The sequence below is a fragment of the Corvus moneduloides genome, chromosome 5, assembly GCF_009650955.1.
Source record: "Corvus moneduloides isolate bCorMon1 chromosome 5, bCorMon1.pri, whole genome shotgun sequence".
NCBI lineage: Eukaryota > Metazoa > Chordata > Aves > Passeriformes > Corvidae > Corvus > Corvus moneduloides.
In genome coordinates, this window is record NC_045480.1 from 15,987,660 (window position 1) to 16,015,464 (window position 27,805).

The 27,805-nt window shown below is 36.0% G+C and overlaps 1 protein-coding gene across 2 annotated transcripts; it reads left to right on the forward strand.

Annotated features, from left to right (window-relative positions):
- Positions 1–26,941, forward strand: NCAPG (non-SMC condensin I complex subunit G). Of its 2 annotated transcripts, XM_032107982.1 has the most exons (21): positions 1–209; positions 799–1,008; positions 1,888–2,116; positions 3,391–3,536; positions 4,460–4,544; positions 7,756–7,948; positions 9,489–9,638; positions 11,721–11,861; positions 12,892–13,015; positions 14,161–14,250; positions 14,405–14,584; positions 15,044–15,154; positions 17,213–17,332; positions 18,853–19,089; positions 19,421–19,602; positions 22,276–22,450; positions 22,874–23,035; positions 23,848–24,019; positions 25,103–25,189; positions 25,674–25,752; positions 26,600–26,941. In XM_032107982.1, exons 1-21 carry the CDS (start codon positions 99–101, stop codon positions 26,724–26,726), a joined length of 3,111 nt encoding a protein of 1,036 aa, XP_031963873.1. In that variant the 5' UTR covers positions 1–98; the 3' UTR covers positions 26,727–26,941. The 2 variants fall into 2 exon arrangements, with proteins under 2 accessions (XP_031963873.1, XP_031963874.1); XM_032107983.1 differs by lacking the exon at positions 11,721–11,861.
- The last annotated feature ends 864 nt before the right edge of the window (positions 26,942–27,805 follow it).

A 27,805-nucleotide genomic window follows, 5' to 3' on the forward strand; every position in this document is an offset into this window, starting at 1 on the left:
CCGCGCGCTTGGTTTGAAGCTGCGCGCGCGGACGCTGCGGCCGTTGCCGGTGCGCGCGCGGGGCTGTGAGGGGTCGGTCCCGGAACTGCTCCTCGGCCATGGGAGCCAAAAAGAAGCTGCTGCAGGTCCGGGAAGCCTTTCAGCTGGCCCAGAAGCCTCACCAGAACCACGCGAAGCTCGTGGTAGCTTTGAAGAGCACTTATGCTCAGGTACGGCTGCCCTTGGGCGGCCCGGCGCGGGGGGAGCTGAAGGCCCCAGCGGGTGCTCCGGTGGTCCCCTGGGGGGCAGGGGCCGCCTCCGCAGTGTTCCCCTAAAACGAACACCAGTGTGCTTAAGGAGACCCCGCGACTTAAACAAAAAGAACCCCCAACCCTCCCCAAAGAACCCGCCCAAATGCTGCAAAACCAAGCGGCTGAACTGTTCCGCACAGTTGTCTCCTGCGAACGCGGCGGGAGAGCTGCCCTCAGATATTGATGATGCCGCGGGAAGGTGTTTGGATACCCGAGATGTAGGTGTGACACAGGATGTAATGGATGGGGATGTTGACTGTCGTCCTGAAATCTGTCAGCCGGGTGGAGCCCCGCGCTCGTAAGGTGCCCGCTGTGGAGTAGCAGCAAGATACTCACTGAGGAGAGCACGACAGCGGGTGTGCCCCGACTGCTGGTTGTAGCCCTTTAAGATTTTAAATTTAATTGGAAGCTGCCAATTACAAGCCCACTTATTTTATTTTTCTGTGGTACAGCTTTGAAAGATGAACTGGGTAATCTTTTGTTGTGGTTTGATTTATTTTTTTTCCAGTTGGATGATAAAGAAGGCTTTAATGAAAAATTCATTCATTTCCTCAAGTATGCTATGATAATCTACAGACGGGAACCAGCAGTGGAACAAGTGATCAGTTTTGCAGCTAGATTTGTTACTTCATTCTATCAGACGGAGAAAGAAGATGGTAGTGAGGAGGGAGAAGAAGATAATTTACTTCTGAATTATGTGTTTAAATTTCTGCTTGAGGTACAGTTAGCATTTATTCTTAAATGTCTAACATAACAAACGGAAACTTTTTGCAGTGGGGAAAACTTGCTGATACTTGAGACAGTATTTACAAATTAGAGCTTAAAAAGTGAAAGCAAAACAAAGCTAGTGCTTGACTAGTAACACCATCCCCATTCCCCCAACACAGAAAGATCCATCACATCCCCCAAAATAATCCAACAACTGGATTTCAAAATTTGGGCCTTTGAGAAAATGTGAATATTCTCCTGTTTGGCTGTCAGATACGTCACTGTAGGCTTTGCTATAGGTACACTTAAAAGCATGAAATTGTGAAAGCGTGGTGGAAATTAATTTATACTCTTCTGTTGACAACAAAAATATTAAAATATCTTCTGTACAACTGTGGTTGGCATATGTATTATTATTCCTTTCTGCTTATTGCAAGTGTTACGTAGAAAGATAAGCAGTTCCAATAGCATGAACACACAAATAGAATTACACTTTCCTAAACTATTGATTTGCCATGGAAATATTATTGATCAGGCCTAAGATAACTAATCATAATTGCTAATGTCTTTTTTTCTTCTAATGTTTCATGGAGGCAGAGCAGTAAGTTGGCTAATGCACTGCAGGCTGCATGCAGTGGTCACCATGCTGCTTCCTTTGTGAAGGCACTGCTGATTTTCTGAAGTCACTGATCCAGGCAATGGGCTGTAATTGCTTTTCAGTTGTGGCTTTTTAATCTTAAAATTAAATTGGAAAGGCTTTTGGAACACAGACGTGCATATTTCGTTTACTCTGTAGAATAGTAGTCACTTAGATGTGTGTATTAATAGCCTTATGTTGGAGATGAGAAAAGTGTGATTATTGAGAATACCTTTTTCTTCTTTCCCTAAGTCTCACGATGCAAACAGCCATGCAGTTAGGTTTCGAACCTGTCAGCTTGTTAATAAGATTTTGGGAAATATGCCAGAGAATGCCGAGATTGATGATGACTTATTTGATAAAATTAATGAAGCTATGCTGATTAGACTTAAAGATAAATTTCCAAGTGTGAGAATTCAAGCTGTCTTGGCCCTGTCAAGACTTCAAAATCCTAAGGATGAAAACTGCCCTGTTGTTAATGGTAAGTAATATTGGTCTCTCTCTTTTGTCTAAGAACATTTGTTAATTTACCTTACCTTAAAGCATTTTAAAGCTTGCTTCTTTTTTTTTTTTTTTAGCATTGAGTAAATGGATTTTAGAGAGTATTCGTGTAATAATTCATAAATTGAAATTCTTTGCCAAAGGAGATGGAAGGTGCAAGTGTTGTGTGTGTTCAAGGGGAAAAGACAGAACTGTTAGGAGAGATCTGCTAGACAGTCATACTGGGCTCAGGCTGCTCTGTGAACTGAATGTACGAATAGGATTGTGAAAATGTCTTGTAAACTAGAGTGGAGGTGTACAATACGTGTGTTCAATTCTTGCTCTCTAAGGAGCCTTTGGTACTGTACAAAAACTCTTAGAAGAGTAGAGATGGTAGAGAAAAAACTTTTGTTGTCTTGAATTAGGATCACTTTTCTAGAAGAGATTAGCATCTCTGCAACACAGGTATCTTGATGATGTTTGTGGGTTTCTTTGTGTATGGTATGATTCTTGACTAAGCTTCTACTTCCTTTGCCTCAAGGTAGACAAAATGTAGGTTTATACCAGCACAGCTGGTATATAAATTGTACCCTGATTAATCTTTACATAATTGACTTTTCTGAAGAATTAGTTAGTTGGAGTTTTCTGTTGTTAAGGTGCCTTCTTTGAAATTTTATTTTCTAAGTGTTTTTTATAGTTTACTTATTTAGGAGTACATAAATTTCATAGTTAATTGTTGTCTCACAGAGCAAGATGAATTCATGTACACTCAAACTAATTTTATGGTTGCTTTTAATTTTGAATAAGGTTCAAGAATATAATAAAAAAGCATTATGTGAGGGATTTACTGTAAGAATTTTGTTAGGCTTAATGGAGATTGCAGTTTTCCATTTATAGGACAATTTGAGGATCTACTTCGAAGGTAATGAAGAAGTACAACTAGTGAATAGAGGTCTTAAAGAGCCAATATTTGGAAATATTTTTTTCCCCCTGGTACATGACAAAGTGGCTATGGATGGCATCCAGACTAGCAATTTTTGGAGTTATTAACTGAAGATCCTACTTATGATTGGGACATTATTTCTTTTGACAGCATAGCTCAGCATGTAGTTACCATAAAATCAAGGTTGTGACCTTGAACAGTTTCGTAAATGATCAGCTCTGCAGGGGCAGGAGAGGGGTTTTGGTAACAGCTGCTGAATTTTTTTTCAAGTATTTTCTGTTTTTCTATGTTTCAAACTCTTATGAAAGCATTATTATGACTTTTATTTTCAGTTTACAGCACATTGCTTGAAAATGATTCAAACTCAGATGTGAGACGTGCAGTGCTCTCATGTATTGCTCCATCAGAAAGGACTTTGCCAATAATTGTAGGCCGCACAATGGATGTAAAGGAGGCTGTCAGAAAGCTGGCATATGAGGTAAATTGGATCACCTAACATTAATTTCAAAGGCTGACTTAGGAAAAAGGCTTTAAATCTTTTATTATATTTCACTTAACATTAAGAACAGTTAAATAATTTATTTTCATTTACCAAAATTTTGAGGGGGAGTGATTTCATACAAGTTTTCTAATTAAAACTGTTGAACTTGACTGTAGAACTTGCTTGATAGAAATTACTTTTGTGGTAGAATTTGTCTGTTGAAGATCAGGCAGTAACAGCATAAATTACATATGCAGTCTACTGGTTTTTATCTATGCATTTTGTGATGTTAATTGAAGCAAATTTGCTTCTCTGTTTTTACATAGTAGATGTTAGGACCACAGCAGTAGTAAAAAATTGCATGGTTTTGGTATTGCAATTTTAAGAAGTATCAACCCTTACTTATGTTTACATGTAGAGGTAAGAAACTATGCTAACATGTCTGTTTCTTATGCAGGCATCTTAGGCAAGATCTTGAAACAAAATGTTCAATTTTTTCACACAGAATTATCTTCTGCTTTTTTTATCTTAGATGATTTTTTTTTTTTAAAACTGAATCTCTGTGTTAGTAGGCTTTCTAAGAAAAGTACCTACTTCTGTAATTTATTGCAGGTATTCATTACTCTGGGCACTTTAAAGAGAGAGGGTAGTTTTCGTGTCCAGGTGTTACATTCAAGCAGAGCTAATGAGCTTCTAAGCTATGTGTTAATTTTGTTTATTTTACTTTACATTTTCTTCCGTGCCTGAGGATCTGCTTGTTAATGTGTTGGTACAGTGCTGTTGGTATAGGCGTTACAGGTTTCTATTGGTACAGGATTTCTGTGGATGGTTAAAACTCAAAGTGTAAAACCATAGGCAGGTAATGAATTCGTTTGTTATAATTTGTGGAAATGTATTTTAATGCCTTAATTATTTTTAAGGTTTTGGCAGAAAAAGTTCACATAAGAGCTCTGACCATAGCACAGAGAGTTAAATTGTTGCAACAAGGACTTAATGACAGATCTGGTAAGAGATCATATGTTTCTTAACATCTTAATAGAAATGTTTGAGAGAGAATACTTTCTATTGTGTTGGGGTGATGTATGTGCAGCCGTGATGGCAATAAGGGGCTCGAAGGGAGTAATGAGGTACCAGGAGGTGTTTAAACTCATGAAGTCTGCTTGCTGCTTTGGTTTTCCAGGCCCCTTATAGTGAAAAAAATAGAAAAGAATTGCACTTTCAAAAAACCTGAAAGCCAGTGAGCTTTAAAATAGGACCAAATGCTATTAAAATTAAAAACCGATAATGTAATTAAACACAGAAGTAGAAAAACCTAATTAATTTGGTGTATTCGGAAATAGTTCATTACAGATATTTTTGTAACTAGTAAATGTATGAAAGAATTTGAATGTGAACATTAATACCTGTTTGAAAATATTTCCTATGTGCTTTCAGAGAGAAATCATCTCAGATGGTTTTTTTTGTTTAACTAGCTTGAATTTTCTTTTACTGAATCTTTGACCCTTATGCCTTTCACCATGAAGCAGCCTTATTCTTTTTGATGTGTTTTGTACTGTATGACTCTATAGAAAGAGCCATTCAGAATGTACCCATAATTGTGTGTGGTGGTATTGCCAAAAGATCAAAAGGTCACATGCATCTGAGTGAGACAGTTTTAGCCTGCCTACGCAGAACACTGTTTTGGTTTTTTTTTCCCCCAAAGCAGCAATTATAGACATGAATTTCACAATAGAAGCTACTAGTTTTACTGAGTGCTGATGTGTAACCCCCCCCTACTTTGTTTGGAAAGTCTGCACGAAGTTGAATTTTACTCTGAGAATTTCCCTTGCTGAGTGATGTGCTACTTGGGAATTCTGAGAATTCTGATCTATGTGGATATTCACTTAGAAAACAAGACTAAGTACTGTGTTCATTGGGAACTAGAGCTCTTTAAGGTGTGTCATGTCTGCATATGTTTTTATTGCTCTGCTTTTATTTTTGGCTAGCTGGGGATCATATTCTGTTCTTGACAGGAAAGGAAGAGACAATCAGATGAGTCCTTTCTTATGCTGTATAGAACTACACTTTAAAAGACCACCTTCTTCTGTATAAGAAGTTTTAGTCACTTTGCCCCACCTATCCTGAATTGTTCTGTAGTTGCCTACTGAAGTTTGCCATGTTCCGTTTTTGAAGTCCAGCACTGAAAAACTCATGTTCTGAATTACTGTTTCTTACTGATATACTAGTTTGCTCTTTGATCTAACTAGTTGCTGCTTGTCTGCTGGCTGCCATCACTCCCCCAATAATGCTTGGTCTTGAGTGATGCTTCTTTAGGGTGAATGCATTTCTCTTAGTAATCTTTCCAAACTGGGGAGGAAGCTACTTTCACTAATTTTTCATGTGATCTTCACTTGTCAGGAACAAGGATTTGTTGTATTCCCTTAAAGAGAAAATACAGCCTGTCTATGGTTTTCAGTGACATTGAGGCATTCAACATAAAGAAGTGCCTTTTTTGATCCAGGACAGATACTTTCTCTCTTAGTGTCTCTCTCTTCCTTAGGATGATTCTCCATCCCAGCTGTTGAGGACTTTTCTTTTTCTTGACACCTAGAATCACAGGGGAAGACATCTGCCAGTGTATGTAGTTTGTCTGATATCATATGTTCTCTGCTGGGTAAAACAGGCTTATATTCCAAATTGGCTATTCTATATTGCAAATATTGCAAACCCTATAACCCTGAATATATATATATCTTTATTGAATTTGCTTATCTGTGTAACTCCTGAGCTAACAAATGAGGAACCTGCTCATTCAAGGTACCTACATTAAAATTTTGGATGTTTTTCCATATTGGCTTCAGAACAAGGGCTTATAATTAAATCAGATCTAGAATACATAATCCAGATTCTGCTTAGTTCTGCTTTTCAGGGTGAGTTCAGCTCTTACTCTACTGTATTCTACTAATTTATGCTTTTCACTTTCTTAGAGAGATTTCTTATTCTTAGGACATTAATTTAGCTTTTTCAAGGCCTTTTTACAGTTCTTTTTGAACTCTTAACAATATTTAAGTGTTGCATTTATTATCATGAGTTACATATAAGAGGAAAGATGAATGTTGTCAATGTGTGTGGACTTTGTTTCCTTTATTCTGGATATTGTTGTCTGAAATATCCTAAGAGCATACTTCTTTTATTATTCCTAGCTCCCTAATTATTATGTTTTTACTTCCACCAGACTATTAGCCTTTCAACTTTCCTGCTTAAGTCTGGGTGAATGCATTAATGATGTATATATTCTGGATGTTCCCATAAATACTTTTTTCCTTGATTAAATAGTACTCTGTTGATCCAGGAACTGTTTCTTGTGGTGAGGAGGGAGTTAAAGTGTCATATGTAAACTTCATAATCCATTCTTATAATTGAATTAGTGTGAGAATTCTATACGTCAATTCAGACGTATTGTCCTGCCTCCAAAAGTGGCCAGTTCCTGAAATACAGCAAGTATATAACAATGTTACCCAGAACATTTGGGACTGGAGCATTTCTCTTACGAGGAAAGGCTGAGGGAGCTGGGCCTGTTCAGCCTCGAGAAGAGAAAACAGAGGGAACTTCATCAATGTCTGTCAGTATCTGAAGGGAGGGTGCCAGGAGGATGGAGCCAGGCTCTGCTCAGTGCTGCCAAGCAACAGGACAAGAAGCAGTGGGCAGCAACTGATGCACAGAAAGTTCCACCTGAACATGAGGAAGAATGTCCAAACACTGGAACAGGTTGCCCAGAGAGATTGTGGAGTCTCCCTCACTGGAGATACTCAAGAAGTGTCTGGAGGCAATCCTGCACCACGTGCTCTGCTTGAGCAGGGAAGTTGGACCAGATGACCCACTGTGGTCCCTCCCAATCTTATCTATTCTGTGATTCTAATTCTGAATATTTCTTTGTTGTACAGGAGTTTGTGGTTTGCAGATTTTCTGGGTTGAGGTGCTGTCCTTAGATGTAAAAGTTTTTTGGATATAGGTTTTTTTTAATTCCCTGTGAGGGGAAAAATTATATTGCCTCAAAAATGGGGCAGGTAGTTCTTGTTCAACTGGGTTTTTCTTTATTTTAGGTAATGTTAAGTTTAACTGTATAATAACTTTTTTTGCAAAAAGACTTCTGTAGTTAAATGTTTTGTGAAAGTATGTTTAAAATTTGATATTTTTTAAACTTTGTTTTAAACTGTTTGAATTCCTGTATTATTAGATGCCATTAAGGAGGTAATGAAGAAGAAGCTACTTCAAGCCTGGTTACAGTTCAGTGAAGGGGATGTTTTAGAATTGCTTCATAAACTGGATGTAGAAAACTGCCCAGAAGTGGCCATCCCAGTACTAAATGCTATGTTTTCATTATCTCCACTTCATGACATTGTTCAGAACTGTAAAAACCTTGACAGCAGGTATGCAGAGCATTTTTCATTTCCAAAAGATGAGTATTCTGTATGAGAACATAAAACTAAAGTCCTTTTAACCTCTTAAGATACTGGCACATTTCCAGAGGCTGTAAGAAAGTTACTTCTCTATTATTGATGCTTTTTAAAGCCAGCCAGGCCCACATCTCTGGCTTTGGAGTGCAATGCATGTAGCATCTACTGATTTCGAAACATCTGTCATGCTACTAACTGGAAGGCAAGGCACTTCATATGGTACTGTGTATTTCCCCCTATAATACAGAGTAAGATTTTGCTATTGCTTTTATTTTGCTTTTTTTGACAGTGACAATTTGTCATTTAATTTTATCATCTGAGATTAGTCTCCTACCACTGTTCAAAATCATTCAGTTCTGATTGGTCTGATTTTAATCCTGAGCAAAATGAAGCTTCCATTCTGAAGAACTGGGCTATCTGAGAATTTTTTTAAGAAGTAGATCTGTTAGACTAATGAAATTTTGAAAAGTAAGTTAAATCATTCAGTTTGTAATGAAGCTTACATTCATTTAATTTATGGAAAAAACTAGCATTGTTTTTGTATGAAGTTTCTGAGTACAGCTTGCATGGTGCAGTATCAGAATGATAAATGGCTAGATTTTTGAAGTCTGTGATTTCTGTTTGTTAAATTTACATTTAAATAAAGACCTGTCAGATTAATGAGAAGCTGTCAAATTAATGATCAGTTTTCATCTACATGTTGCTCAGGTGTTTTTTGGCTGGGTTTTTTGTTTGTTTTGTATATGAGCAATCCAAACCAAAACCAAAATTGTTGTTGATAGGTTAAAAGTAAAATGGGATTCAAGGGAGTAAAAAGTACCACTGCAGTGATACTGTCTTTTCTGTTTTGAGGTAGAATTAATGCTCAACTTAATGTTCTGCTTCTGAAAACAAAGATTAATTGCCATACTTGGCATGAAAAATACTATGAGTCTAAAAAGAATTGGGGGTCCCATGATGGATGATCTACCTATGATGGCAGATGGATAATGAGCTTACAGAGTTGCTGAGAAGCAGTCATATTACATTTTGCATTTGACATACTGTGATTGCTACTCTATTATTGTGTGAAGATCTTGTGTTAAGAATGGGAGAAACAATTCATAGACAGAAGCTGAAAAATATTTTAATCCAGTTGTTTCATTTCTGCTGATTAATGGTATTCAGTTTTTCAGACTTGTGCAGCAATAACAATGTTTCATAAAGTACCTGGGTGGTTGCTCTAGAAGGTCTGAAAGGTTGGGCAGAATGTTTCTGCAAACTGGTGTGAACGGCCTTAATTAAAAAACTGAGAAGGGCAATGTCATGAATGGCTTGGGGAGCTCTGTTTCCTCAAGAGAGAGAAAGTTATTTTTCTCAGTCTATAAGTGTTTCTGTGGGGAATACCTTTGACCGGGTTTTATTTGCATTTGAGGAAATAATCTTTATTTCTTATTTTCTAATACTTCTGCGTATTTACTGTTTCAGACTCTTTTATTCATCTCTTCATATTGGTTTGTTTATTTTTGTTTAGAAAACTGATTCCACTGGAGGATTTAACAGCTGAGAATGTGTTATTTTGGAGATGTCTTTGTGAATATCTAAAATCAAAAGGTGAAGAAGGTGAAGTTTTACTAGAAGAGGTGTTGCCAGAACCAGCTATATACGCAGATTATTTATTGAGGTACATTGCATTTAAAAATAAATCTCTTACCACTAAAGTAGAATATAATTATTTTATTCAAATGTTCAGGAATCCTCCAAACTCAAAGTTGTGCTTGAACAGTGATTTTAGCTTTTCTTCACTTTTTTAAAAAAGATTTTTGAGAGATTTTTAGAGCTTGCAGAAACCGACACTTCTTCTATTGTTGTCATTTGTGAAAATAAAATAAAATTTGGCTGCTGTCTCTAGGGGAAGCATTTTTGAACTGAAACTTTCTTCCTCTTTTGCCGGCTCAGGCAGGCATGCTTCCCAAAAGCTTATGTTTGAAGGCAGTGACAGAGGTGCAAAACGAGTTACGGAACAGTTGTTTAACTGGAGGGCGCAGGAGGGTGGTAATGAATGTTTTGTTAAGGCAGTATTTTCACCAAAGCAAAGAAATGGTAATTTTTTTTTTTTGTCTTTGTGGGATTCTTTAGTCTTAACATAAATTTTGTTTGTGAGCATGGATAATGCTGGGAAATCTTAACTAAGATGCTGTGCCTGTAAAAGAGTAAATCTTCCTGAAATGCTTATAAATCAGATCTGCTGAAAAATGCATTGTATTGATGGCTGTTTCTAATTAAAAATATGCATATTCTTTTCTCACTGTACTGGGTGTCATATACCGGTAGTAATTACAGAAGTCATTGCTACTTTTCAGTGTGGAATGTGTTAACACGTTTCATAAACATTTAATAAATGAAGCATCTGTGCTTCCTTAGCTTTGAAATGTATATCCAATCTGGTGGGTATAAATTTATTCATTCATTCATAATTAATTTAACAGTTCACAAAATATTAGTTTTTCAAAAAATTTGTTTTTCAAGAGAACATTTGTTCTCTTTCCATCCAATCTTACTCGAAGTGCCTTCAGTTACATTACCGTTCAGGGTGAGGCTAAAATTCATCAGGTTTGCTAGTAATTGTTTATGGTATCAGCTGTCAAACTCTTCATTGTTGAGCTGTGCCCCCAGTTGTTTCAGGTAGGATTTGCACTTTTACAATCCTCTGGTGTACAGTGTACAGTTGTGCAGTGCACTGTGAGGGTGTTGGTTAGGAGGAGCAAGAACATGCAAGTCATTGGTCCTTCAGAAAAAAAGCAGGATTGTGAGCTGCATTTAGATACTCACTGTTACCGGGTGCAGGCAAAATTATTATTAAATGATCAGAAACACTTAATTTTCATTTCAGATGTTCTTAAATACTACTTAAATGCAAAGATTTTTTGTCCCAAATTTGAAGAAATTTTAAAAATTTGCTAAAAATAACAAGCTGTTGCTGACAACTATCTATAAAGCTATGGTAGAAAAAAGCATCTTTTTCACAGCTCATGTCAATATATGAATTATATTTTGCAACATTTTATTCAGTACTGAATTTTGTACATTATATGTTTCACTCCAGATTTTCTGAATATGTGTAACTTTCACTGATAGATAAAATTTTGATAAAAGAACAATTGAGTGTAGAAAAATAAAGAAATGGAACAAACTGATTACCCTTTTCATGAGTTTATCTGATAACAGATTGTTATTCAAATATGATGACATATTTGATCAGGTTAAGAATTCACTGTATACTTTCATGATTTTCTTGTATTTTGTCATGTAGACAATATAACAGTTCTGAACTTGTAAAAAATACATTGTACCTAAATATGCAGAAAATAGTAAGAAAAATGGTACATCTATACATTTGTTCCTAAGTTACCTTTATGCATTTTTACAGAACTGAAATCACATGTACAAGCATTACTTGACATTTTATGTTTCTTATTGTATTACATTCACAAAATGGATTTTTAAAATGAAGTGCATTATTTTGAAACTGTACATTATTTGGTATAAATAACTTTCTGAAAATACTGATCTATTAAAAGAACATAATCATTAATTTTTAAGGTTTGTACCTAGCATAACCACTTGTTTATACAGGACAAGAAAGTGGTGGGATTTTTTATTGCGGGTGGGGGAGGAGTGTTTGGAGTGTGTTTATTTATTTACTTACTTGTTACTGTCCAACAGTGAATCTGAATGTAATTATATCTGTTCTGTTTGGATTCAGTTATCTTCAAAATATGCCAGTTCTTGGTGAAGAACAAAAAAAGGACTTTAATTGTTTTGTAAACCTGATGACAAAAGAATTTATAGGCCAACAACTGATTCTAATCATAGGCTGCATGGATACCATGGAAGAGGGAGGAAGGTAAACTTAAATAGAAATTTGTGGTACTAAGCTTATGACATTCATGCCTAAGGATAGGCATAGAACCTCTGCTGGGAAAGAACCTGATCAAACAGACAAACTACAGTTCTAATGCTAGCTGAAATGGAAAGCAGTCTCCTTAATGGAAGTGGTCCCAAAATTGTGCCAAATATTGTCTGCTTACTTTTATGGAAAAGTAAGTTCTAATGCAGATTCAACATTGTTAGGGGAGAACAAATTCATAGTTTTTCATAAATTCATAGTTGTTTTCATAAAGTATCATTGAAATTATGAAATTACAAGACTGTTTATTTGAAGCATAGTATGTAAAAAATAAAAGGAGAAAAATGGATTGCTTCACAACAGATATAGTAAGTAGCCTGTTTGTTTCTTGTGTTTCTAAGCTATAGTCTGCTAAGGCCTAAAAGGCTAAAAATATCTTAGATACCAGCCTAAACTGGACTGTGTTATAACTGAGTCATTCTTAGAATTTGAACAGCCTTTTGGTGTGAAGTAAGATGAGCGAATGAATTTGGAAAGTCATACCATCATACCAGGCATTTTGTGAAAACTTGCAGTTATGATAGTATAAACATAGCAGTAAATTCAAACTCTCAGTGGAATGTGTAAATGTGCATAAGACTGGCAGGATAGTTTAAGTTCTAATTTTTTTTTTTTTTTTTTTTTTTTTTTTTTTTTTTTTTTTTTTAGTTTTGAGTCAGATAATTTCCATGAGAGCATTCTGCAGTATTGATACTGTTCTCTGCTGGTATGATTTTTCTTTGGACAGTATTGACACCTGATTAAAAAATTCAGCATTTTCTAATCAAGAAAAACCAGGTTAAATCAGTAAAAGACAAACATTGCTAAGTAAGAAGATACATTTGGCAGTTAACGTAGCTATGGAGAAAAGTTTCTCTCATACTGTATTATAAAGTCTTCATCTTGAAGTTCATAGCGTAGTAACTCTTATGTCTTCCATTTTCTTGAATAAGCAAACATTGTTTGGTTTTTTTTTTCTCTAATGCAGAAAGCATCTGTTGGTTATTTTACAAAAGATTCTCATTTTACCTTCAACCTCACCAGCACTTATACCTTTGCTTGTTGAAAGATTGCTCAGTATCATTACGGATGAGGACAGAAGGATTCAAGTTGTAAGTAATTGTAAAGCTTGATTTCTGGTCTGTCTTCCCCATAAATCAAATGGCCTTTATGAAGCATTGTAAAGGAAATATCAGTATTTAAATATTGTCTCCTTCCCCCTTGGGGGTATTTTTGCGGGGGGGGGGGGATGTTGTTATTATTTTGGTTTTTAGCACAGCTGCATTTTGTGGTTTTCTAGAGACCTTTATGTTTACAGATATGACTGGTGGTGTAAATGCAATCCTCAAACTAGGAAAGTTACACTTCAGAAGTCTGTTTCAGAATACTTTTTCATAGTAGATGCAAAGTGTTTTGACAAAAACATTCAAAGTAAAGATGATGTAGATTTCCAGGTTTCATATTTCTCTTCCCTCCTGTTAGCTCAGATAGGTACTTGTATTAGTTTGAAAACAAACCAGTGGGAGGCACCAAGTCAGAATAACAATTTAATAGGGAAATTTAAAAAAAACCATAAAGGCAGAAAGCACTGGTTTAAACTGACAGAGTCAGGATACAACCAGACACGCTGTTAGTCAGGGTGAGGGTAGCAGTCCGATAAAATGGTGGCTGCAGTCCTCCTGAAGTGGTGGATGTGGTTCTGTTGAAGTGGTGATCCTGTAGAAGGTTCTGCCCTTCCTCAGAAGGTCCAGTGGTGGCTATATAGTTCTTGTCCTCTGGAAATCCAGTGGAAAGGTTGTCTGTGGTGTTTGGAATCTCAGATTATATCCAGGATGGAATGCTTGGTTCCTCCCTCTGCGTGGAGCATCTCACAATGGGATGATGAATCATGGGGCCAGGCGTTGATGGGCTCATTAACAGAAGATGGTCCGGAGGGAGGAGGCAAGGAGACACTGCCCCACCTGGTTTCAACAGCTCATGAGGATGGTAATAGAATACACTGCAACCCAGGACAGTACTTAAGGTCGTCTTCCTTGCTTACCCAGCTGAATGGGAGAAAATGGGATTGAAATGTGCTCATAGTCACATTATGTGTTGTCAAGTTGAGGGTTATTTGCAGGGAATGAGCTGGTAAGAGAAACTGCATGGATGTGCTAGACTTTTTCAGAATTATAATATTTTACATTTGGGAAAGTTAAATGCTTAGTATGTATCTGAACTGAAATTAATGGCACTAATATACTGTTTGTAACAATAGATTGCAGAAATTACATCTGAAGTTCGTGAGCCAATTGTTGCAGTCGACCAGCCTGTTGATGCTGCTGAAATAAGAAAGCAGAAGCTTAAGGTGAGCAGATTTTGGTTAATAAGAAAAATACTTTTTTAAGCTTAACGATCTAGAGTTTTATATAGTAGGTTAATATTGGCTAGTGTCAATAGTGTATCATTGGCTAATACTACAGAGATTATTATAATAATTTTCTTTTTAATTTGTATTTCAGCTGGCTAAAATAAAAATGAAACTTATTGAAGCAAAAAACGCTTTGGAGGAATGCATTACTCTTCAGGATTTTAATAGAGCAGCAGTATTAAAAGAGGAAATAACTGAGTTGGAACGCACAAAAAATGATCTAATAAAAGCAGCAGAGCAAGCTGAAATTAAAGAAATGCCTGTGGAGAAGGTATCTTCCCTTCTTGTATTCTTAAGTGCTGGTTATGTTTTAAAATGTCTTCATAGTTTTAAAAGAAAGTGTAGCTTGGCCTTGTCTCAAATACATTTTAAAAATTGAAGCCAAAATTTGTGGTATTAGTGTTCTTCTGCAAGTATAGAAGCTGATAGTATGCTCTAGCAAAAAAGGAATTGCAGTTAAACTGTTGTTTTGTCTTTGAATAACTAAATAATTCTAAAAGGATCTTGATCTTACGCTTTTTACTCTTAACTAACAGAAAACATGAAAAGGAATTTATTTTGATCATAGCTTATAGACAGATGATGATTAATATTCTTGCACAAAAAATGTGTGGTGGACAGGAAATGTTTATTTGGGTAGGGACAGATTATGATTAATGGCCCCATTCATCTTATCATAGCCACCATTTGTACTGATAATGTTTTTCTCTTTTCCCTGAACAACTTGAAGAATGATCCTGAAACACTGTTGAAGTGTCTGATCATGTGCTATGAGGTTCTGAAGATCATGTCACTTTCTAAAGGAATCAGTCCAATCATTTATGAAATCATTCAATCTCTGGTATGTAGGAATACAAAATAATGTTTACGTTATAGTGAAAATGGATACATCAAAGCTGACCCTTGGATGCTGGCAGGAGGGTTTGTGTTTGTTTCAGAATGACTTTGCTGTGTTTGGTACTTTTAAGCTTTGCCAGAACCTAGTGTTTTAAGGGTGAATACACATAATGCTGTTCTGAGCTCCTATGCCATAACTGGTTGTGTCAGAGAGATACTGAAATACAAGAGGCAGATGATGAATATTTGACAGATGTGTGACAGGGCTGAATTATACTGTGCCAAGTGGGGTGCTTAGATGTCTGCTTACTGCCCTTAATTAATTGGATTTTCTATCAGCCAATGTTCTGAGAGCTCTAATAGAGAACTTTTAAGGGTGTTACTTGTTTTGTTTTGTTTTGGCTTTAATTTTTGTTGGTTGTTTCTAGTCAAAAGCTTTTTAACTAGGAGAGACTGGAACTCACATGGACCTTTCTTTCCTTCCATGTACAAGGAAAGATTCCCCTCACCCTGCTTCCATTTTTTTAGGATCTTCAAAGAGCAAAATATTTTTGTATTGAAGAATAAGGCAGTGGTATTATTGGACTCTTGTAGTCTACAAGATACACTTCCTAGTTTCCATTGAGAAAAGTATGGATTTTTCTCCTAAATATCACAGACTTTTAACTGTTAGTGAATGTATGGAAAAAGAAAGGAAAAAAGTAACATGACATCATATGAATGGTGCATCTGTGTCAGAATATTCTGTGCAATTCTTATCCCATCTATTTAGAAAGTTTATATTTGAAGTTTATATTGGAAGTAGTCAAGAGAAGGGCAGGAGGGAAAAGTATGAAATGGCTGCTATTGAAGAATGTCTAAATGGGTTCTCTCTTCGTAACCTGGAGAGGACTTAAGGGTAAGGGCCTGAGAGAGGGCAGAAGTCATAAAACATGGGAGAAAGTGAGTGAGGATTGGTTGATCACCTCACAAACCTATGCACTAGCAAGATTAGAACAAATGAAATGAGTTGCTCCTTCACCTAATCTGTAATCTATGGAATTCCTTGTCACAGGATGTGTGAACACTTGGATATATCAAGGAAGACTGAGCAAGTTCAAGAAAAATAAATATGGAGTGATTAGGTACATAGGAACAACCTGGTAGCTCTGGTGTCACTCAGCTGCAAATTCTTGGGACCTTGACAAGAATTCTTAGGAAGTATCTACTTATTCTGTGTATGTAATTTGGATTTGATCTTTTGATAAGGAGATGATGGACTGGAGGACCTCAAGAGAGGGCATTCTTAGAATTCAGCCTGCAAAGAAAATTGCTTAAATATAGTGGAACCACACTAACATTCTTTCAGATGTATAGAAATATTCTTAGAAATCCTAATTAGTGTTGTGTATTCCAGGAACCTTTTCATTTGGTCTTTAATTTTCACATTTGTTAATTCCACTTTTCATTCTCCAAGATCCTGCTTTTGAATTGATGTTCCTGCTGGATTTTCATGTGTTAACTGACTTGGGATACTTAGTTGTTTGTTTTTTTTATCTTGAACTCCTTAGTAAATGTAAAAATATAAAGTAATGCCATTGTATTGCTCATACTGTATCTGGCCTGGCTTTTCTTTTTTGTGGATTTTTACCATCGTCTTCTCAAAACTGTTTCAAGTACATCGAAGTGGCATCTATATTTTGTAACTTGGAGCTGGGTATTGTTTCTCTGCAAGAATGTTAATGTCTTCTATGAAGAAATGTGTAGGCTTGTTGCTTTGTGTTGGATTTTTCATTTCCCAGAGTGATCAACTTCATTTTGCTTGAAAACAAATATTTGTTAAAAACAAACACAAAGCAAAATACTCATGTGACTTTTGCCATTATTTTATTGCTGATTTCAAACAACATACTCAATTGGCGTTTGTTTGTATCTAGATAAACAGAGTATTTGGTAGTTGCCACTTTCCAATCCTGTATCAAACTAAATTATTTTTAATTTCAGGGTAAGCATATTTTAGTAGTCAGAGTTTTATTTTCAATTTATGTATCTAATCTATGTCGTTTAATATTATTGTTTTCAGATACTTCCAGGTGTAACTAATGTCCACCCAGCTGTGAGAAATATGGCAGTTTTGTGTTTGGGTTGTTGCACCCTTCAGAACAAAGAATTTGCCCAACAACAGCTTCCATTGCTGCTAGAGGTAAAATATCTGATCAGAAATGAAATGATGGTCTTTGTGACTTAGTAAATAAATCTAGTCTTGTATCTATAACAAGTTATCATACATAGTAATGTTCTTGAAGAACCAGTGATTCCTGATTTCCTGAAGATCTGGAGAGTGTGGTTTCATGTAGATTTTTCTGATGTCTAATAAGATTCAATTTATCTTGGTAGTAGCATGTTTTTCCTTTGTAAGGTCACCTGTTGCCTTGAAATTTTCTAGGAATTCCTTATCTGCAAGGAATTCCTATTCTCTTCCAAATCTGGGTGAAATCTGTCATGCATTTGTTACTCAATACAGAAAAGAGAAGATGTAAGATTCTCTAAGCCTTCCTTGGGAAACCAAACTAAAAACGTGTCTGTGATGGCTTTCACATTTCTTTTCCATATACTTACCTGTGATCTTGGGTGTCTGATTTAAGTTCTGAATAATTAATTTGTTTCTGGATTAAGGAAGAGTTGTTAAGTAGAGGATAAAGCAATATTCAAACCAACAAACAATAGCGCGGCCAAACATCCATGGATATGGAGCATGTTGGATGCAATAATACCCACAATCCCATCCTTGTGGTGAATGTTCTGATACCAAGCTAATTATATCAAACATGGCATGTGTTAACATTTTTGACCCTGGATTTGAGGGAAGTGTGAGTGGCCATTGTGCTTTTTTAAGAGTATGTTCAGGCAGACGTTTGAGAAATGACAGCAGGTGTTGAGCTGATATGCTTGGCTCAGACAAGATGGTAGAGCTGTCAGTCATTTTAGGAACCCAAAGTTCTCCTACTAAGTTAGCATTTGCTATTGTTTTTAATTTGCCTTTGAGTATGTCACATTAAAAGAAGTTTGTTTAGGGAGGATTTCAGTTACTTTAGTAACTTAAATTTTTGAGTTAAGTAATTATTTCTGCAGGTACTAAACCCCACAATGTCTGTGTAGGCTGCTATCAGAGGCAGGGTGTTGGACTAAACAGATGTAGAATCTCTGGGCTAATCCACGATGTATGGTTTTACTTGCATGTAATTTGAACTATAATACATATAGTAACCTATGTAACTTTGACTTTTATTACTCTCTTGGTCCCTGTTGTCTTTTTACATACTGTTGATTTTAATTAAGCTGTACTTTTATTAAGCTATATTTCTGTAATGCCTAACATTCTGGAGCTACCACAGGCAAACAGACTTTGTTTGTCCAGTGTCTGTTTACAGGTTGAACAACAAAATTACATATCACGCATGGATGCTCACTCCGTGAGTGAAATTAATTTGATTTTATATAGTGCAAATTGCATAAATGACTTGATAAATTATTTCCCAGATGGTATTATAAGTTCAGGTTTAAATTTGTATAACACCTTCCTAAAGTTTGAAAATTGGTTGCAAGTATTATAAAAGGTTTCCCAAAATAATCAGTCTTATTAAAGGAAAAATCTTACTATGCTAATTTCAAGATTGGAGGTCTACTGAAAGATGATGTATTTATTTTCCTTATTAAACCTAGGTTTTACAAGTAGACAACATAAAGATAAAGCTCAGTGCTTTAAAGGCAATCTTTGATCAGCTAATGCTGTTTGGAATTGAGCCTTTTAAGACTGGAAGAGGCAAGGACTCTCAAAGTGAGTGTGCACACATTAGAACTGAAAATGGTGAGGACGAAAGTGAAACAATAGAGGAGGAAGAGGAGACTGCCACAGTTCACAACCTTCTGAAGCTTCTTTCTGGTTTCTTAGACAGTGAGGTAAGGAATTTTATAAAATTTGCCTTAGTTTTGTTTTGTTTTAGAATTGTTTTTGCAGATGGCTTATCATCCCATTAGGTTGCCTGGGAATATTATGTGATGTGAATTGAAATTAATGGTCTAATATTAAAATACCTGTCCTAGAAAACGACTAAAAGTTTGTCAGTGGTACAGACTAACATTACTCTTGAGCTGCTTTGCATTCTGTGCAGGTGTAAATATGTGAATGCAGAGAATTGTTTGGTAAGATAGAATATAGGCTATTACAGTAAAGTATTAGTGTAAAACATTATGGTTGGTGTATTGTGTATATGATGAGTTCTTTCTTCAGGATTCAGAACTTAGGACAGAAGCTGCAGAAGGCATTGCCAAACTGATGTTCTCTGGGAGGCTGATCAGTACCAAGCTCCTTTCTCGTCTTGTTTTGTTGTGGTATAATCCTGTGACTGAAGATGATACTCGGCTGCGACACTGTCTGGGAGTTTTCTTCCCTTTATTTGCTTATGCAAATAGGTAATGGTCTTTGTAATTCATTGTGTGACAATATACATTGTTCTAGCAGCTTTAGGAACCTTTTTTTGGTCTTGCACAAGTAGAAGTGGCGCAAATGCAAATTAGACTTCTAATTCAGACTCCTATTGCTTTTGAAATTACATAATCTCAACCTTGTGACCGTTCAGAAGACTTGCCATTAATTCCCTTTACCCCTGTGGCTTTCCATAGTATTTTTTCCTTCTGAAGCCTATAATGGAAACTATTTTCAAAGATATAGAATAAAATTAATGTTAAAATATGTGCTTTACTTATTTATGCTGTTGAGCACTACAGGTAGGCTTTGAAGTGTCACTAAAAAGTAGCTAGCAGGAATGCTTCAAAAGAAAATAATCAGTGCCCAGCAGTTATCAGAGCAGCAAGCTGCTGGGTTGTGGTTTGGGGTTTATTTTTGTTTTGTTTTTGAACCAAGGAATACTCCCAATTTAAATTCACAGTGTATTTATTTTGGTGGTGGACAAGGAGGTAGAGCGCTTACATAAGGGAATAAGAGCTTAAATAGTGATTCTCATCTCCTTCTACCTGCTGTAAGAAAAAAATGTTTAGCTTACTTTTCAGTAGCTGCTAGTGGTTTTATCAAGTTAGAATGAACTGAGTATTTATCTGCTTTTTTATAGTTAAGTTTTAATTTAGGTGCATTATGTTACCTTCTCTATTTTTGAAAGCAAATTGAATTAAATTTTTGTGGCCCATGTGTTTCCACATTAAGAGGAGTAGTACAAAGGGGAATTGTCTTGTGAAGGCAGCAAAAAACCCCATAGCAATGTATTTTTGCTGTTGTCAGAAAAAAACCAAAGAAAAATACCCAGTTTCTTATAGAATGGGATTTTCCCTACTTAAATTCTTATGAAAGTAACAGAAACTGATTTCATATGTTTCCTGTATCTCTGATAATGAGTAATGAATATAAGCTTTTAACATTGATAATCTTTTACTTGTCAATGTCATCTTCTGATGCTGTGAATTTCATTCTGGTTTTTTATGAGTTCTAGTGATTGCCCACCTGAGTAATCCTGTGTGTTTCCAAGTCATTTGCAAATGAGGCAATTTCTTGTGGCACCCCATAGATGATCTTTTTCTTGAAAAAATAACATGGTATATGTGTTAAGCAAAAATCAGAAAAATCTGTGGAGGAAAAAATCCTAAGTCTTAGTCTGGCTCACTGAGAATCTCTGTTTAGTTAGGAAATCTCATTTCTTTTCTGTCTCAAAACATTATCTGCATCCTGGATCACAAATGGTCCATTTTAAGTTGAGTAATTTACTTTCTTCAGTTACCTATACTGTATTATTAGAAGCAAATTATTTAATACCATGTGTAATGCAGAACTTGTCTGCAAAGTTGCCATTCAGTAAAGGAGAATTTGGGTAATAAATGAGATTTGGCTGAGGCTCCTACCTAAATTTCATACTGATCTCTCACTGAATTTTAAAGTTCCATTTGTTTTCTGGGTGCTGCTCTGTTAATCTTTCCATCTGGTCACAGATATAATCAAGAGGCTTACTTTTTGAAATGAAATATTTGAACTCTGAGGAAAAAATGTTGATCATGACTTTTCTAATTAATCTGTCATGTCAGAAGGTGGTATGACATGCTAGAATAGGTCCTGTAACCACTGAACAATCCTTATTCATGGAATGTCTTCTATAGAGTATTAAAGTCTCAGGCAGCCTAAGAGGAGAAACTTCTGCCTTGTGCCTATATGCTATTAGAACTGGGGGTTTTTTTCATTTACAGGAAATAATCTGAATGATACTTCAGTAATGCTTGAGCCAATATAAAGCCTTAAAGCTGCTGAAAGGGAGAGTTCTTGCTTTGGTTCTTTTGTAGCCAGTTGTAGTGCTCAAAAGGTTTTTTGTCAGATGGTTTGGCTCTGTAATCCAGCAGCAAATAATCTGAATTTTTAAAAAATCATTTGCTTTCTTAGTTTTCTCCTGTAGTTACTTGGGTTCAAATAGGAAGGTAATATAAATATCAGCAAGAGTATAAAGGCTTCACTTCAACTGTACCTTGTACTTTTTGACATCTTACTTGTTAAATTGTTTTGACAAGTCTTGTGGAACCACACTTTTAGACAACTTGCTGCAGAACCAAGTGAAACATGATTTTTAGGCTTGTTTGGCAGGAGTTATGAACTCTTCTAAGAAAAAAGCACGAGTATTTCTTCCAAAAATCTTGTTAACCACTGCATACTTTTTTTGCCAGGTTTCCTTGCTTTCTTACACAATGAAAAGTACCCCCAAAGAAAAATGCTAGCAGAAAGGAGGAATGAGCAGAAAACAAGATTAATCTATGAAAACAAATTAGAGACATGTATTTATGTAAATGTTTTCTTTTGTCCTTCAAGAGAGAATATGTCTGTATATATCAGTTGGGTTTGCAGTAGTAAGGATGAATGTTCAAATTCTTCAGAGGAAGGAAGTGTTACTTAATACAGCTTGAAATACCATGTGCTAAAATTTCAATTGGTTCTATGAAACAGTTTTGTTATCTTGATCTTGCTGGCTGTTGCTACCAAGTTTGGCTGCTCCCACTTTACTTTGATTGATGTAATGGGTCAGTGAACTTTAATCATGGAAGAGAAAACTTAATTTTGTCTCATTATGCTACTAATATTTGACTTCACTGAAACAGATCTAACCAGGAATGCTTTGAAGAAGCTTATCTTCCAACTCTGCAAACACTGTTAAATGCTCCTGCAACATCACCTTTGGCTGAAGTAGATATCAGTAATGTTTCTGAATTGTTAGTGGACCTGACCAGACCGAGTGGACTGAAATGTCATTCCAAGAAGTCTCAGGACTATCAGGTACAATATGTTAAACTGTAGGAAAATAGTACTTGTGTCAAATAAAGAACTACTCCCCCTTTGCTTAGTGCTACCTGTCTGGGCCTCTCTGGGATTCCCAGTGTCAGCAGTTGAATTAAATGAGTGCCTGTTCAGGTAATTAAGTCTTTTAGTTTGACACTTTCCTCCCCCTTTTCTTCCCTCACCCCCCAAATTTCCCCTCCTTCTTACAATTAAAAAATGCTAGTAGGAACTTGCACATGGCTAATTGTTTATATTGTGAATGTATTTATAAAAATCAGTTGGTGAATGTACTGAAAACCATGCATTTTAGGAAAATGCTGTGTAAAATTAGCCAACTGTTTAAATCAGATTGTTCTCACTGCTGTCTCTTGTAAATAGTTCCCAGCAAAATTACTGATATCCAGTTTCTTTCCTTTGCAGGAATTAACAGTGCATGATACTTTAGCCATGAAAATTTGCAATGAAATCCTGGCAGATCCAACTGCACCAGATGTCCGTATTTATGCAAAAGCTTTAAATTCACTAGAACTCAGTAGTTCTTCTACAGAGAATCTTCTGGTGTTGCTCAATGAGATTCAAGAGGTAGTACATAAATAGCATGGTTCTTGCTTTTTCAATCTAATATTCTGATATGCTTAAAAATGAAGGGCCTTTTGTTTACTATGACGATATGACTGAAATTTCTCTTCTAACCAGTCTTTGAAAATCAATTTTTGGGTAATTTACAAATATCTGAGCTGATATCACTGGATAAACCACAGACAGTGTAACCAGCGTGAAACAGTGTGCCCACCTTGATACATTGCAGTACAGTAAGTTTTTTTGATAACTGTGGTGTAGTTATTTTTTTTTTTAGTTCAGTATTAAGTCTTGCAGTTTTGCAGTTTATCTTTAGTTAATTATTAACAGCTGAAATTATACACCTAAACTTATCATATAATGGGAAGATCATTAGGCAACATGAAAAGGATGCTTTATTTAAGATGAAGTGGGAAGGGATTACAAGAGTTTTACTTTGGTGCTTTTATTAATGTGGAAAAAATTAAAATTAGGAAGTGCGGCACATGAACACAATGGTATATAGAAATGTTGAAAAGAATGCGGAATCCACTATGGGCATATCATCCAGAGGTAGCTGGACAGTACTCCATGTCCAGTTGCTTTACTTTTTTTCAGGTTTCCTTTAAAAAAAATTATGAAAAAAATTTGGGATTTTATTGCCTAGTATTGACGGAGGAAGTGTTTCTCCTTTCAGTTTGACTGGTCACTTTCATGTCACACAGTGTATCCTTTGTACAGTAATTTCAACTAATCCTATTAGTAGGCAAATGTAATAGATAAAAGAAATAGTTGTAAATTTAAGTAGCATTTAACATTAAATGTCTGTTCTCCAGAAAGTGGAAGATAAACCATGTCAAAGAGCTATTGAGAAGATCCAAATGAAATTGACCAAGGATCCTAATTTGGGCAAAAACCACTCTGGAAGAACTGAGGAAACAGGTCTCTCTGAAAAGACACAGGAAAGTGACATCACATTGTCTGAAAATACTGTTCACAATGAAGAAGGTAATTCAGGAGAGGTGTAGTAAAGCAGGTGTAAAATTCAGTGAATTGTTTAGATGTTATGAAAATAAGAAGCAATAGGACTTGGGAGACAACCCCAGCTCCCTCAGCTGCTCCTCATAACACTTGTGCTCCTGACCCTTTGCCAGCTCTGTCACTGTTTTCTGGACTCACTCCAGCACCTCAATATTGTTCTTGCAGTGGGGGGCCCAGAACTGAGCATGGGATTTGAGGTGTGGCCTTATTAATGCTTAGTACAGAGGATTGGTCAGTGCCCTGGTCCTGCTGGCCACACAGTCTCTCGTACAAGCCAGGATGCCACTACTGGATCCTGCTCAGCTTGTGGACATTCACCTCTTAGAGCTGGTCCCTTACAATTTCAGTGTCCTCAAATGGAAAATCACTGTTCTCATGCTCATGGTCCTCTGATTCAGTGGACTGGGCAGCCTGAGGTCTATCAGTAATATTAAAGAATCAGGCAAATAAAGTGCTGAATGGCTCTGCTTTTTCTCTAGTCCTGTTAGTCAGGTGACTGACCATCTTCAGCAAATGTTTGTCCAGTGTTTTGTTTGGACCTCCTCCTATTTTTACTGTACTTTCAAAAGTCCTTCTTTAGTATCGCACAGAATAGCGACGAGGTTCACCTGTAATTGAACTTTGGCCTTTTGTGCCTTCTCCCTGCATGTATGAACCACAGCTCTGTCATCTTCCTGCAAAGCCTGACCTTGCTCTCAGAGATCTTGCAGTTCCTTTTTCCTCTTGAGCTCCACAAGGAGGTCCCTGTTCAGACAAGCTGATCTTCTGCCCCACTCGCTCAGCTTCCAACACAGTGGAATGGGCTAAACACTTGCCAGGAATAGTTTATGTAGGAATAGTTTATGTATGATTGACCTTTGTTGGGGCAGAGTTACAGCTGAGTGACATTTTAAACTTCCTGTTAGCGTTATTAACTAGTTTCTGGTTTAAAGAAAAAGGGGGGTCCAATTGTGTGGCTCTTTAATGTAACAGCCAAAATTTAAAATATTGGTACTTAAGATAATCAACTTTTAATTTTATGACTTCTGCACGTGTTATTCTGTTTAACAGAAAATAATAGAGATGCTCTTCATACTCCAGTTAATGAAGTTAAAGAAACTGCAAAATTAAGATCTACAAGAAGCAAAGCTGGCAAAGGTACAGTGGCTACAATATTAGTTTAATAGTTTTTAATAAAATAATTCCATTATTCCATAAAATAATACTAACAGTATAATTTTATAAAATAATACTAACTTCTTGTGAATGTATAGATGGGAAAGCCATTCATACTCTGTTGTAGTTTCTACAATTTTATTTGTTTAAAGTAGTTTGTTCTGTGGAAATTTTTGTGCTGTTAACCTCTCCCAATAACACAGATTTCAAAAAAGAAAAAAGGACTGACTACAGGATTGCAGATAACACAGCCACAGCCATTTACAGTAACATACAGGTGTTTCTGGGAGAAGTGGAAAATTGTGGGGTTTTTGGTTTTGGTTTTTCGCGACCCCATTCTATCTATGCTGACTGCATATTTCTATGTTTCATTACAATATCAAAGACTGAAGAAAGATAGATAAAAAACTAGTTAGAGAAAATAAATGGTATCAAGATACAAAAAGAGATTTTTGTTTATACTTAGGACAGCGGAAAGCAGCAGCCGAAGTGAGGTCTGTGACCAGAAGAAAAACTGGTGCAAGTGTAAAACGTGGTCCTGAAAGGTAAATCCTTTTCTCCCCACCGTCAAAACCATGATGTCTGTTCTAGCAAGGAAGTTTAATTGAAATGTTTTTCTTTCCCAAACCTGTATGTTTTGATATCCTCTGTTCCTAAAATGCAGATAAATATTTAAGAAAAAAAAATTTCTTTAAACTGGTGCTTTTGAAAAAGTGACAAGTTCTGTCAAGGAGCCTGTAACATTTTTTTAACTTATCTTTTGTGTGTTGAGTCAGCAGGTACTGTAGCTGAAAAAAGTTAAGATTTTTGGTTTACATTATTGCTCTTCTTCCAGTTAGTTTTTTTTTGCCCTTTTTAATCTGTTCTGTGGAAGTGTCAATTTTTAAAATTTCAATTCTTTTTCCCCCTTCACAGTTTTGTTGCTTGTTGTCCAACATGTAGTTGGACAAGTGTCTAGAAATGACTGAGAAGTGAATATAGACAATAGATTTCTTCCCTTATGATCTTGCCAGATATAAGTATTAAAACAACATTATCTTTGTCATTTTCAGCTGTGCTCAACTCTTTCTTAAGCAAGTAATCCATTTAATGTGTTGTGGACTTTATTGTGACCAGGGTCAGTCTCTCCCATTTGCCTGTTTAGTGTGTTTGCTTTGATTCCACCTAATTTTGGGGGAATTTTGCTTATTTTGCAACTGCTTGTCACTTGGTTATCTTTACTGATACTGCTATATCACTTGGAAAGCACTAATATATTCTCAAAAAAGAACAAGTTTATAATTGGTAAGAAGTATTTTTGCTCTTTCAGACCATGTTTTAAGTTCGTTCCTATAAAAGCTCTTCAGTTTGCTTAGTCTTTTTTACTTTACTCTTAAATATTCTATGTTTCAGTTGTGATCAAATTCCAGAACCAGTCCCAGTGTCAAGTTCGAGGCCTCAAAGACGAGCAAAAACTTTGGCACTGGAGAAAACTCGAATGAATCTTTCAAGACTGTTGAATGAGGCAACAGATGAGTGAAGACAAAAGAAGAAACTGCCTTTGTCAACAGTGGTAGTTAACATCAGACTTAGAAATAAGATTTTTTTCCTTGCTAGTCATATTTAGCTCCTTTTATATGAATCATCATGTATTATTCTATATTTCTGTACTAGTTTTTTAAAAACAGATGCTTTTTAATTAATTTCCTGATATGAAATCCTTCATTCACACAATAAAAACAGATTAAAATATTACCTGAGCAAAACTTGGATTTTTTTTTTCTTTTACTTTATAGAGAAGAATGCATCTTCCCTGCAAATAAAAATGGCTGTTGATGCTAAGTATTCCATAGTTAAAGCTGTTTTGATATTTAACATTAGCGGAGAGTGGTTGCTTGTGATGGCAGCAATTTTGAATGTACCTACTTTTATGGCACCCACTTTCTTCATTTTTATAAGGTTTTATAGCAGTAAAACATGGTCAGCAGATGTATGTACTTACTGTTCATGTTAAATAGAGTTGATCTTAATTGGGAATTCTGCTTCCTGCAGGTGTATGTCCAATTTATTAAACAATGTCAAACAATGTAAAACTGAGTAACTGATTATACAAACCATACTGAAAGTCTGTTGGTGCAGACACCAATTGTTATATAGAATCAGTGATGTGCTTTTAGAAAAGCATAAAAATATTTGTGGTACAAAATAAGATCTAGTGAAGGAAAGGAGTATTTAAGTACAGAAGGGGCAAAGACTTAAATCCTCTAAGGTCAGTCTTCTTAAAGTAGTATCCATTTGTTATTTCTTTGTAGCTCTGAAGTTCAAAACATGTAGGAATGGTCAGGAGTTTCACAGGACAGTAGTAGTCACTGGTGGCTGAGCAGGTTCACTCAAGATGGAAACACCTGGGCAGTCGTGTCCGTGTCGTGGTGGGGTCATTTCAAAGCAGTCAGAGCAAACTCACTCGATTCCTCGGCATGCACATCTCAACTCTTGATGCCAAATGCAGCTTTCTAAGGAACTTGCATTTAAAATAGGTAAATATGCTATAAATGATTTTTGATAATTCCCAGAAACAACTTAGGGACACAAATGAAAAGAAGTATTCCTAAAGTGTAA

What these genes read in the sequence shown, in the direction of transcription:
- NCAPG (XM_032107982.1), top strand. Translation starts at nt 99, where the DNA reads ATGGGAGCCAAAAAGAAGCTGCTGCAGGTCCGGGAAGCCTTTCAGCTG. An exon ending in AGGACAGAAGGATTCAAGTT is followed by an intron (nt 13,016 to 14,160) that starts GTAAGTAATTGT and finishes TTGTAACAATAG; the next exon opens with ATTGCAGAAATTACATCTGA. An exon ending in AAGAAGCAAAGCTGGCAAAG is followed by an intron (nt 25,190 to 25,673) that starts GTACAGTGGCTA and finishes GTTTATACTTAG; the next exon opens with GACAGCGGAAAGCAGCAGCC.